This window comes from Macrotis lagotis, chromosome 2 (genome assembly GCF_037893015.1).
Source record: "Macrotis lagotis isolate mMagLag1 chromosome 2, bilby.v1.9.chrom.fasta, whole genome shotgun sequence".
NCBI lineage: Eukaryota > Metazoa > Chordata > Mammalia > Peramelemorphia > Peramelidae > Macrotis > Macrotis lagotis.
In genome coordinates, this window is record NC_133659.1 from 105273606 (window position 1) to 105287711 (window position 14106).

Genomic DNA, 14106 nt, shown 5'->3' on the forward strand with positions numbered 1-14106 from the left:
TGCTTTTTGCTTTTTGCTTTTTGCAGGGCAGTGGAGTTAAGTGACTTGCCCAAGGCCACACGGCTAGGTAATTATTAAGTGTCTGAGGCTAGATTTGAACTCAGGTACTCCTGATTCCAGAGCCAGTGCTCTATCTACTGTTACCACCTAGCAGCCCCTGCCTACTTCATTCTTAATGATGCCTCTACTCCCCATTTACTATTCAACTAGAGTTTATAGTATAACTCTCCTGGGCTTATTTAATTAGCATGGGCTAAAAGTTACCAAAATAAGACAGTGAGGCTAATTTCCTAGCAGGGAAAAAAAAATAAAAGACTGTGTTTATAATTCTTCCACAAGGTATAACCAATTGTATAGCCAATCTTATTGACAGGTATTAGTTTGTGAAAAGTCTTCTGGGAAATGCTAAATTAGTTTCATTGAAAGACATTAGTGGGGGCAGCTAGGTGGCACAGTGGTTAGAGCACCAGCCTTGGCGTTAGGAGTACCTGGGTTCAAATCTGACCTCAGACACTTAATAATTACCTAGCCGTGTGGCCTTGTGCAAGCCACTTAACCCCATTGCCTTGAAAAATCTAAAAAAAAAAAGACATAAGTGAAGAGAGAAAAATTTATTTCAAATAATCATAGAGATAAAAGTTTTATTGTAAACAGGAATTTAAATTAATTTGCTAATAAGGGTCTTTGTAATATTTGCTTAGGAACATTAGTCCACCTTAAAATATTCTTGAACCTTACGTTCTTGGCAGCCTGACAAAGAATCAGAAAGCACCAGTTTCCAATAAATAGATTAGTAGCAAAAGAAGGGAAAAAAGCTCCACTAATGCAAATGCATCAAAACAACATAAAAGGGGCTGATAGGTGGTATAGTAAATAGAGAACCAGCCCTAGAGTCAGAAGGACTCAAGTTCAAAAGTAGCTTCAAACACTTGACACTTGCTAGCTAGGTGACTCTGGGCAAGTCATTTAACCCCAACTGCCTTGCAAAAAACAACCACCAAAAAAATATAATAAATCATGACCCAGAAATAATCATAGGAATCCTAACTAACAGTTTGAAAAAAAATCCAAGTCAGACAAGTAAATCTAATCTCTGCTTTGACTCTCTAGTCCTACTCCTCTTGTGCTCTCATAATAACTATAATACCACAATATAGCATATTTCACAGTTTTCAAAGTACTTTCCTCAAAATAACCTTGTGAGTAGCAGTACAGTTATCATTCACATTTTACAGATAAGGAAACAGAGGCAGATAGAATGTAAGTGACTTGCTCAAGCAAATGGTAGAGCCACGTCTCAAATGCAGGCAGTTTTAACTTTAAGCCACATATGATAGGAAATAGCTTAGAGTGGAGAGGAAGAAGGATTGAAGAAGGGATAGAAAGCTGTGGAGGGAAAAAAATGCTTTGTTTTGTTTTGTTTTGTTTATATAAGAAGAGAGAACGAGAAAAGGGACAAAATGTGGCAGCTAACAAATTATACAAATGTATAAAAGTGCCTTAGTAACCCCAGGATGTCTTTGATACATGAGCAGATCTGAGGTGAGGACCAGCTGCAATGCTGCAATTTGCTGATAACAAAGACTAGCCAAGATTTTGAATCCCCTGGTGTGGCAATGTCCTTCTGGGATAGAACTATCCAGTCACAAGTCCCAGTTAAACTGCAGATGGAGTTGAAACAAAACAAAAGCACAACTGCATTTTGTGTTGGCTGTTTGTTGCTTCTTTAGTAGGTTTTCTTGGTCCAGACCTGTGATTTCATCAATGCGGGGAAGACAATATGAAGAAACTCCTACCAAAGTAAATTAGTCATTGTTTTTGCCCCTATTTTTTTCGAGTTGTTTGGGGCACTTCTTAAGTGCCCCAAGTCTGGAGTAAAACATTACTTCTTATGTTGTAGGTTTCTCTGGTCAGTCTTTTACATCTGATTTTAAAGGGTTCATTCAGAGTTAGAGGCAGTTTATCCTAAACTCCCATGGTTCATTTCAACAGCTTGTTATTTCATCTCTCTAACTAAAGTGCCAAACATGTAGTGGTATTCAGGAAATGTGCTAAATTAAATTTAGCTGGGGCTATCTTTAAAATATTATTAAAAATGTATTATAAACTTAGTAAACATCAACAAACATAATACTCAAATGTGTTAAACTATTTAAATTAGTCATATGACTTAGCCTAGAATAAATTTTATACTGCAACATCAAGACTTTAAAGTGAGGCATTAGAAGAATGAGCATTGTATGAGAGGATGAAGGTGGAGAGAAGTTCTGCTTTGATAATTTGACAGTTCAAAATGAACATTCCATTTCCCCTTATTCAATATTGGTTTCCTTTAACCAAATGTTTCCTTGATTTGCCACCCTTTCCAAATCAACTGGAGGAGCTTTTGAGAGCTGACTTGCCCCAAATATAACTAAATATAATTTGAGCCAAACAAAGAAAAATCTGTCACTACCATGAGAAATTTGCAAGAGGGCTGTTAACTGCCCCAAGTAGAAGGCTGAAATCCTGGGAGTGGTCTAATTTAGGCTGCCACCTGAACCATGCCCAGAATGATTAGAAGCCATCCTTCCTCCTGGGGGATGGTAGGATGTGAGTAGGGGGTGCTAAAGATGCACCCATATTTGAGGTATTTAGATTGTCTGATTTGACAAAATGACAAAACAAGAAATAAGGGAATCCACTCTTAGAATGTCAGTGTCTTCCATATCAATAGCTGAGAAAAACAAAGCAGGGTCAAAAAAGTTTCACTACCTATATAGTCATATAGTTGGACTTGGAATCAGGAAGATGTGAATTCAAATCTTCCCTCAGACACTTACTGATCCTGGGCAAGTCACTTAATCTCTGTCTCAATTTCCTCATTTTAAAAAATAGGACAGCAGCACTTACCCCACAGGGGGTGTTGAGAGGATCAAATGAAATAATAAATGCAAAGTGCTATGCAAACTTTAAAGTACTCTATAAATGCTAGCTATCATCATTATTGTTGTTGTTTGCTACATAATATAATGGAATATGATACAGTACTGTGCCATAAAATATAAGGAAAAGGGTGAATTCAGAGAAATTTGGACAACTTGTATAAAATGACAGTGAATGAAGTGAGCTGAATGAGGAAATCAATTTATATAATAACAACAATATAAAGATAAGCAAGTTTGAAAAACTTAAGAATTCTGATGAACTATGCTACCCCACCTCCTGACAGGTAGAAATGCAAATAAAACATACATTTGTGGACACTGCTAATTCAGAAATTTGTTTTGTTTGACTATGCATATTTATTATAAGGATATTTTTTCTTTTAATGTAAGGGAAAGAAAATAAATGCAAATGATTGATAAAAAGTTAAAAAAGAAAAGTTGACAAACCACATGGAGCAAAAGAGACAAGGCACAGTGATCAAGAGTCAGGTGATTTGATCAAGCCTGGAGGGAAAGAAAAAACAAGCTCCACTTGTACTGACAGAAATATGCACTTTGGTAAACCATCACAGTCAATCCCTTATCTGTTACATTGGTCTAAGTATTTAAAATACCAGAGATAGATACAGATTAACACAAATGGACATGGCCACTCTTACAGACTAAACTAGAGCAGATAGGGATTTGTACCTCCTTCAAAAGCCAGGTGGACTCATCCAATTTTGTACAAAATCTCTCTTCTTTTGTAGGACTCTATCCCTCCTCTAATCAAGTGCTCACTCCTCTGCCCCATCATACTCCACATGGTATTTTACTTGTCTAAGCTCCTTGTGAGCAGTGATTTGGATCAGTTTCATTCTACCACACATTTAATTGAATTGAATTACAAGGACACCTCTTATCAAGCCAGCCCTATCCTTGCCTCATAGCTATATAGTCTATTCTCAGACCTAAGCAACTTCTAAGGAAGAGGATATGTCAGATTTATATGTACTTGATGAGTAAATGATGTCTGGTTCCAAGAAAATCTTCCAAACTTCTGCTCCCAATCTTAAGTTTTATCATTATATAACAATTATAACAATATCATTTTCTCATCTCTCTCTTTCTGGAGAGGTTGCTAAGAACAAATTTAATAGCATTTCTTTAAAAAATAACAACCCTAGGGGCAGCTAGGTGGTGCAGTGGATAAAGCACTGGCCCTAGAGTCAGGAGTACCTGAGTTCAAATCCAGCTTCAGACACTTAATAACTACCTAGCTGTGTGGCCTTGGGCAAGCCACTTAACCTCATTTGTCTTGAAAAAACTAAAAAAACTAAATAAATAAATAACAACCCTGGTTACAATTGCTCTTCCAAAGTTTCCAGAAAAGAGGTCAACATCGTTCTCTTTATTTCATAGTACAGGGAAAATACATATAGAAGAGCTAAGCAGTTCACATCTCCCAGCAGAGCAGCAATACTGAAATCAGAAATTGAAGCAAGGTTCCCTACTTATTTAACTCTCCTCTCTGTTCACAAGGTCACATTCCCCTCAACTTCTGACAGCTGTCTTTGAGAATTCACAATACATTTCAGCATTAAATAAACACTGTTACCTTCCAATCTACTAAAAGCAGATGTGGTATGCTGTCAGACTCCACTGTTACATTGCTTACATTTGCTCAAGGGTTTTTTCTTTTTTATTTTTTTGTTACAAAGTATATTTTGCTGGATAGGAGAAGGAAGGAGGATACATTTGGAAATGAAGTTGATATAAAAACAAATTTAAAATGTTAAAGAAAAAAGAAAGATTTATAAGGAGTGTGTGTGTGTGTGTGTGTGTGTGTGTGTGTGTGTGTGTGATCTGTATTTAGGTGAGTGAGTGTATTTTGTACCTGTAATAAAACATGATGCATTGTCACCTCCAATTCTGCCAAGATATGGGCAGGGTCCTCACTGTCCTCATGGACCTCCAGATCCTCCTCAGGAATGGTTTCCCACTTGCCCTGGTGGGAGGCCAGATTGTGCACTAGTTCATACTGGCCGGGCAGCGCCAGGCTGACCCGAGTCTGATTTCCATTAGTGAAGTGGAGGCGCCGACGCTTACAGCTGTCCTCACTGCCCTGTTTGGTGGTGGGCAATATCCGCTCTCCCAGCAACATGTTCAGCAGCTGGCACTTTGCATTACAGTCCTGGCCTAGGATGAAGATACAGGGAAGGCAGTTCACCATCAACTGGAGGTACTCTTCTTCATGAGATGGGAAGGAAATACAGCTCAGATGCCCTAGGAGTCAATAGGGAAAAAACCAGGGGGAAGGGGGAAACAGAGATTCCATTAGGATGGGTTTTGAACAAGAAATCACTAGGGTTTTAACAATTCTTAAAACCATCAGGAAAATAGCCTATCCTATTAAAATAACTCTCAAAAAGATCCCATGAATACTACATAGATTTTTATTCCTGCATAATCTGTGATTTCTATCCAGGGTAAAGCAACAGTAAGCTAATCCACCCTCCTCATCTTTTAGATGAACAGTCTAGGAAGTTTGCCATAAAAATTAATTCATAAACAAATACAGAGTCATCAGAATTTAGATACTCAAGAAGTCAGAAGTTGGATAGTACATGCAAACTTCAAGGATAATTCAAGTCTAACAAGGGGAAAGTCACCTACCTATCCAACTGGAAAAGCCCAATGTATGTATACAATAGATACAAAATATCCCTTATGAATTTCTTTATTTTTGAAAAGTTTATGTTACTGTCACCATTTATATGAAAAGATACAATCCTACTGCATTTAAATGAGGAAAAATTTTAGTAAAAAATAAACTTCTCAATATAATAGTAAAAGAACTATTAATCCTTTCTCTAATCAGAAAGAGACCAATTAAAAATCAATACAAATATCATGAGATTATATTGCTTCAGTCGAGGCTAGTAAGACTCTGAATGAGAGAGAACAAGAGTACAGTGATCCACAAAATAGAATCCAACCAAATCTAGAAGATAAGAACTTTCTCTTCAACTTTCTTTAAAACCAAAACACCCTCTCCATCATCCTTTTCTCTCTAGATAATCACTGTTTCTGAGGATGGTTGCTTTATTTCCCAAATAAGTTCAAACGCCACAAGGGTAAGGGGGAAAAACTTCCTAAAGCACAAAAACAAGTTGGGGCAGCTTTGTGAATGTAGCACAGGTAAGCCTGCCTTTAGCTCTGGGTTGGTTCCCTTCCCCCCCACCTTCTGTCCCTACCCCTCTCCTGCCACACAAGTCAGGTTGGTCAGGGCAAGGGCTACCAAGAAAACACAAACCTCCTGTTGCCTTCAGATATACAAAAAAGAGCGGTTCTAGATCCAAACTGAGTCCTGGCCAGCTCATTCACAGGAGCTCCATCTGGGAGGCCTATGCTGTGATCCTGGACTAATATCACATCTGGCTCATCTAAGATGTTGTTATTCCAAATGAATCAGCCCAACTCTGAAGTACCTTCTCCCTCCCAAAAGTCTGCACCAAAATGAGCAGCACACAAAAAAAAAAAAAACTACCCTTCAATAAATCTGCTCTTATCATTGTCAGGGGAAGCTTTCCAAAGATGGAAATTCATCTGCAAGAGTAGAAGCAAAAAGGCCAGGGAAGAATAACTTGAACAGGAAAATCAAACTTGCTTGCTGCCCATGCAAAGAAAAGTTCTCTGGAAGACAAAAAAAAATTACCAGTGCCTACTCTGTGCAAGGAGGGCAAAACCTAATGACAAGATAAGATTTCTCCCTTCAAAGTGTGAAGGAAAAGAACACAAGTGTACTTATTCTTATATTCACTTTGCAAGTGGAGATGGGAGCTCCTTGGATCAGAACCTGCTTGTGGCCTGAAATAGTCTTATGCCCAGCAAGAGAGAGACTGACACACTTTGAAGCAGCCAAATAGTCAACAAAATCTAAGAGACATGCCTCCTAAACATATCTTTCATTTCAAAATGAAGGATAAACAAGGACAGAAAAATACTGACCCCTTATTTGACTTGCAGAATTTTAAATACAACCAAAGCCTCTGTCTGAGCCACCAAGGAGCTCATTAGTCTTTCAGCACTCCCCTAATTCCCCAAATCTTTCTAACCTGGCTCTCCTCTAAAGGAGAGTCTCTGATGGGCTTCTTACATCCAAACAAACTTCTAATGAGAAATTGATAGTCAACAGGGTCTCTTTCAAACTAAGATTCCGTGGCCCAGTGCCGAAAAGCAAGTACTAACATAGAAAGCAGTTAAAAAAACTAACACCAGTTAAAACTATGCTAATGCTCAGGATCCACAGGGAAAGGTCTAAAATTCTCTGAGGCGGTGGCCTGCATATGCAGAAAGCAGAAAAACATAGCCCATCTGCCAAAACCACAGTAGACACACCCATTTTATTCATCTAGCCTAAACTACCACCCCAATTCCTGATACTGAAATACTTAGCCACTGTGAACAAACACACTAAGGAATCAGAGCAATGATATAGGAAACTTCCATTTTTATTTCTAATTAGTAAATTTATCAGTTTTATAAGCAATGAGGATATTCGCACCAGGAAGTCAAAAGGGCATCTCGATAAATAGAACACAGCTAACTGAGTGGTTTTCTCCCTGAGAATTCAATCCCTTTGTTTCTCCCATCTTTCTTCTTAAAGCTCTTGACCATAAGAAATTAAGCAGAAGCATGGGAAGTTGCTCCTTAGTAGCTTCTGTAGTCAAAAGTTGAATGACTTGGTATGTTACCTACAATTTTAAAATACTTAGGCTCCTTTCTGACCCACTATAACTATAGACCAAAGGGCTGCTAAATTAAATAAAGGAATCTTCTTCTTCATTTAAAAAAATCCTTCAGGAATAAAGTTTAAAATCTTCAGGCTGGCAATGGGAGGGAAGAACAAAACCTGTTTTTGACCTGGACCAGCTGCTTTATAGATAGTTAAAGAACTTCCAAGTTAATCAAGTTTTTTATAATTAATACAACAGCATCTGCATGCCAGAAGGTAACAGCATGTTTTCTTAGGGGCCAGTTAACTCTGCCAAGTCCCAAGTGCTTTCCATCAAGCTCCCCTGCTCAGAGAACCATGGCCCTCCAAGTGACAGAACAGGAGAGGCTCAACTAAAAGCCTCTTTCAAGTCCCACAGCCAAGTACCTCTAAATGACCCTCAGGCTCTTCCTATTAAAAAAGAGAGGAAGACTAGAGAGTCTCAGTTTCCTTACATTTGTAAAAACATAAAGGTTTCTTCAAAGGCTCTCAAAAAAATTAAGATGGATATGCAGAGAAATCACACTGATCTATCACCAGAGTTCTATGTTTCATTCCTTTAATTTTTATGTAATAAAATTGTGAATTTTTAGATTTCATAAATGTAAAAATAAATATGACTGTCTTGTCACTTAAAAGAAAATGATTTACAGTATTATTATCTGGTTGGTTATAAGCATTCAAAATAAAGGACTTGAGAAAAAAATGAAGGCAATAAATAGCATAGAATAGAACTTGAAGACCTCATACAAGTAACAGACTTCAAGAAAAACAGAATAGGGGGCGGCTAGGTGGAGCAGTGGATAGAGCACCAGCTTTGGAGTCAAGAGTACCTGAATTCAAATCTGACCTCAGTCACTTAATAATTACCTGGCTGTGTGGCCTTGGGCAAGCCACTTAACCCTACTGCCTTGAAAAATCTAAAAAAAAAAAAAAAACAACAGAATAAAGCAAACAAGATAGGAATGTTAAGAGAAATGTTAAAGAAATATTAAAACAAATTCAAAAGATTAAACTAAAGGAAAAAATGTAAGCTATCTACTTTCAAAAATAGCATCAGTAAATGAATATAGGAGCATTAATTTAAGATTCATAGGATTTCCTGAATATTATGAACCATCATGAGACCTTCTAAAAAACTGTCCTATTTCAAGGAATCATAAAAGAAAACTGCTCAGATCAGAAGGCAAAATAAGAATAAGAAGAATTCATGGAAAAACTAAAAACAGAGATAAAAATCCAGGTTAGGATTTTTCTCCTAATTATAATAATAGCAAATATTATATACAGTGCTTTACAATTTATATAAAGATGAAGGAACTTAAAGCTAAAGGAAAGTAATTGTCCAGGCCAAAGTTACCTGGTATTAAGGGGCAAAGTTGACATGTGAAGGCTGTTCCCCAGGTTACTGTTGTGCAGATCACAGAAAGTCATAATTGAGTCTGTTAGGGGACTTTAGGTCAAAATAGAGTTTCTTATAAGAGATCATTTCTAATTTCCAAACAACAGCCTTGGTCTCAATATCTGCAGATATGAAATCACAATTCCATCCAATTCAACAAGCATTCAACAAGAATGTGCCAGGCATTCCAAGGGGCTCTACTGAAGCCAACAAGGCACAAATGGAATAGTCCCTGCCCTCAAACAGTTTCCATTATGCTGAGGAAAATCCAAGATACAAAATGAGGATCAAAAGTCATTTGGGGAAAAGTGAAGGGATGAAGATCCCTAAGAGGTGGATGATTCAGAAAATGGCTTGTATAGGAGGTAGCCCTGGAGTCTGGGCAGGTTCTACATAAAACTCAAAGGAAGCTTCAGAAAGGAAAACTTCTTTTCCCAGTCTAGAATATTTCATACTTGAAAAGTTCCAACTCAAACCAGACCAACATGACCTTCTGCACCAGAAGTAAACTGCCAAGAATCAATAGCCAAAATAGGGCATCAAAAAGCCACTGGAACGAAATGCTACTTGGAATCTCTATAGAACTTTTCTGAAGAAAATGCATTTTACATCAATTCTCAGAGAATGTTAGCTATTAAGCTTCAAGTTAACATTTTTTCTCTTAAAAGCAAAAACAAGACACCATAGTCCCATCCTCCCTCCACATGGTAACTGGCAATCTATTGCCATTTGGTTACTGGTGTAAGTCTGAAAATAAGGCAGTTCTTTTTTACAATAGCAGGGATGAATCTATATAACATCAATGGTCTAAATCCATGAGATGCTGGACAGAGTTAAGAACATAGGTTGTGATGACCATGGGCAGAGCAACCAGACTACATGGAATGCAGCTACCTTGGCCTAAATGGGAACTAACTACCTCGGCCTAAAATTTTCTAACCCACTAAATTAATCAAACCAAGGAAGAGGTTGTGATGTCTTGTTTCTCATGGACTTAATATGCCAAAAAAAAAAAGAAAGAAAGAAAGAAAAGAAAAGAAAAGAAAAGAAAAGAAAAGAAAAGAAAAGAAAAGAAAAGAAAAGAAAAGAAAAGAAAAGAAAGGAAAGGAAATACTTCAAATAGGAAAGACATTAATACTTCCTGGCAGCATATCGTTCCTACCACAAACTCCAAAATGGCAAGCCACAAAATCCCTGGCAGCTGAGACAGGCAATAATCCTACTAAGAAATGTGCCTCTATCATTTTCAAACAAGTCCTCTGAACTCTGAGGGAAAGTGAACCAAATTTGAAGGTCAAAAAAACAGACCTAAGTTTGGATAGCCTGAGTTTTGGAAAGTTTAGATTTTAAGAACCCACTTCTAATCAAGCAATTCAAGGTATTGTGAGTTGTAGAAAGTGTTTTTTATAGACCACAGTTTGAACTGAACCTAGAGCAGGCAACATTTGTTTTAAGAGACACTTCCAACAATTACCTTTTTGAATTCTAACTTCTTTCAATATAACTGCCCCCTAAGAAAAACAGAGAAACTGCCTGACAGATCTGCTCTAGTAGGGCTACCCTCAGGGACCTTATCTGGAGCCAAGTGATCCCAGGCAAAAAGACATAAAACAACCAGATTTTCTTCATTGTTTTCATTCCAGTGCTCATTCTAGTAGAAGCTCAGTAAAGCTTTCCAATTCTCCTTCTGTGAGTATTGGGTTTCTAAGCTCATAAAATCTATGTTTCTCCTCAACTTTTCCAATGCCCATTGAAATTAGAAAGTCTGATTGCACTGATATCTTCTATTTTAGATCAATACAACTACTGTGAGGAAAAAAGATATTCTAAAGAACAAGTTAACTCTCCATATATACAATACTAAGACATATAAAGAAATATATAAACATATGTATAAAGAGAAAGTACATATACATTATATACACACACACACACACACACATATATATATATGTATATATATATATATATATACATATATATATATGAAGTATCTCTTTAAGTTGGCTTTCAAAGGGCAACTTTTATTAGCATCTAGGAGGAGGCTGATTCTTCCCAAGCTCCCAACCCTGTGGGAGTCATCTGAGGTCAGGAAAAATTCAAGCAATAATCAACTGATAAGGGCCTAAAGTTGACTTTTGGGTATTTCCCCCTATGCTACTGTAGCAGATTCAAAATAAAAGGACCAAAAATGACATATGAGGAATAGAGATGCATTTCAAAGGACACAATGAAAGAAACTATTATCTTGAAATAACTCACAGAGAACTTCTGTGAAATAAACAAACGTATGTATGTATGTTTATGTATGTGTGTATGTATGTTGATTTCTCAGTTATCTCTCATCTCATAATTCAGAAGAATGACCCAAAGAATTTCTTAACAAAGAACAGCAAAATCAGGGTCTCAGGAAAAGAACAAAAGAGGGAATTTCACTAAACAGGAAAATTAAAGAATGAGGCACCAAGAAAAGCAAACAAGAACTTAACTGTATCTTTATCTTCACAATTCCTAAAAGCTAAGTTTCCACATCTTCCCATCCAGGACTCTAAGTCACTAAGATTTTAAGTAACTGACTCAAGGTCAGACTGATCTAGATCCTCAGTTCAGCATCTGCTCATGTGACCAGAGTAAGCTCACTCTTCAAGCACCAGTCTCCAAAATAAGTCAAGGTTGTTTAAGCAGGAACACAATGCATTAGGGCAATAACCAGTAGAAACCACTAGGGAGCACAACAGTTAGAGCATTGAGCCGAGAATCAGAAAGATCTGAATTCAAATACTAGCTGGGTAAGTCATTTGATCTCTCTCTCTCTCTCTCTCTCTCTCTCTTTTAAGTTTTTTTTGCAAGGCAAATGAGGTTAAGTGGTTTGCCCAAGGCCACACAGCTAGGTAATTATTAAGTGTCTGAAGCCAGATTTGAACTCAGGTACTCCTGACTCCAGGGCCTGTGCTCTATCCACTGCCCCACCTAGCCACCCCATAGTCATTTGATCTCTGTTTGACTTGGTTTCCTCATCTGAAAAATGAAGATAATAATAACACCAGCTTTACCACAGGTTTTTGTAAGGTAAAAAGAGATAATACTTGTAAAGTATTTGCCCTTCTCTGATTGCTGGCATGTAGCTAATGAAGCAGCAGGTGGTCCAGGTGGGCCCTGATGCAAAGGTGTCATCAGCTCAGCCTGACCCTGACTGAGAAGCAGGTATCTCATAGACTCAGAACCAGCCTTCTCTCTCTTCCATGCCCTCTACATCCACCACCCAAGTTCTGTCTTTGCCTAAGGCTTTTCCACTTCCCTTCCCACACCAGCTCAGTAAGGGCCAGCAAACAGGGCTGATGGTTGGGGTGGCGGAATCCCAAGCAGGCTCCCCCAGGGTTTCCTGTGCATCAAACACACTGGCCTCTCAGAACAATTTTCTCATATTACTTAACTTTGGCACATCAATGAACAGGAAGGAATGATTTTCTCACTATTTCCTGCTTATGCCTCTATAAGTGCCCTGTTGTTTGAGTTTAAAACCAGAATCAAAGTTGTATGGAATATTCCTGAAAAGAAGTAAAGTCCACATTGATTTATTTCAAATCTCTCTGACTTTGGTAGACAAAGTGCTTATACTTGTACACTAGCTGATTCTCAGACACAGACTTAGTTTCTTTCCTGAAAGGCTTGGTCTGATAAGCAGATTCACAGAAACTGAATTCACAACTCATTCCTCATTAGGCAGCAGGGAATGAAAAAGAAGATTAATCTCAAACCAGTCTAGCCTGCATGGACACAAAAGCTCTTGGTCTTAAGGAGCTTAAGTTATCTTCAGATCCTTTTCAAATCTGAGGAGGAGATAAAATTCTATTTTTAAAAGTGTGAATTTTTCAAAAGAAATCCAAGAGGCATTTATAAATGTATTAACTGTACTAGAATTATCTTTCAATCCAGCTGTTACATTATTAATCTGGATAAATTAAAAGAGAAAATAACTCAAAAGCTTCTCTACTGTCTGTGCTCCTACCCCAATAATACTGGAGGCTGGTTCCTACTTCCCCTCCAGACCAGAGGCTATATAGTATACCAGATAGGTTCGCAATGTCTGCTGAAGGGCAGGATAGGGAATGGACCTGTGATTTCACTGGTAAAGAACTTCCTCACTCAATGCAGAACAGCAACTTCCTTGAAACTTATATAATCTTAAGAGTTAGTTGCCAAGAGCTGAAAATGATAGAAAAATACAAATTTTTAAATGGGTACACTCCAACTTCTAGTGAAAAAATTAATTTCTAGAAAGTTCTATATAATATGGTAAAACTGCATTTTAATCTTTAATTTTTATTTATTTAATGGTAAAGTGACTTGCTCAAGGTCACACAGGTAGGCAATTATTAAGTATCTGAGGCCACATTTGAACCTAGGTCCTCCTGACTCCAGGGCTGGTTCTCTATACACTGCACCATTAGCTATTCCTAAAACTGGATTTTAGAATTGGAACCTGGACCTGAGTTCAGCTTCTAATAGAAGAGGTCATCTAGGTCAATTCATGGCATAAGTGATTGTCCAGCTTCTACTTGGAAATATCACCAGGGACAGAAAATTAACTATCTCCTGAGGCTGCCCTCTCCATACTGGAGCAGCTCTAAATGTAAGGAAGTTTCTTCTAACTTCAAGCTTAAATAGGGATCTTTGCAATTTCCACCCAATGTTCCTGGTTCTGCCTCCTGGAAGCAAATAGAACAAGGCTAATCCATATTCCTTTCAAATACCTGGAAAGCTACCACATGCCTCTGAGTTTTCTCTTCCCTTTGGTTCCTTCAACCAATGCTCTCATGACATAGACTCCAACAAGCATTTATTGAGCAACTACTGGTGCCAAGCACTCTGCTAGGAGCAGAGGCTATCTTTGGTCTCAAAGAGCTTACAGTCTAATGGAGGACACAACAACTATCCTGTAAACAGGATAAACTAGAGATAATCTCAAGAAGGAAGATCTCTTGCAGAAAGTGGGATTTTCACTGAGATTTGAAGGGAAC

At 37.8% G+C, this 14106-nt stretch overlaps 1 protein-coding gene across 4 annotated transcripts in view; it reads right to left on the reverse strand.

The window, feature by feature from the left end:
• DSTYK (dual serine/threonine and tyrosine protein kinase) overlaps positions 1–14106 on the reverse strand; it is a 55803-nt gene that overhangs the window by 26568 nt on the left and 15129 nt on the right. For 3 of the 4 annotated variants that reach the window (XM_074222476.1, XM_074222478.1, XM_074222479.1), the window contains exon 2: positions 4804–5192. In XM_074222476.1, coding sequence (XP_074078577.1) covers positions 4804–5192 — 389 coding nt within the window. Of the gene's footprint in view, positions 1–4803; positions 5193–6222; positions 11016–14106 lie in introns of those variants that run through there. The other variant, XM_074222477.1, reaches the window with a different exon arrangement.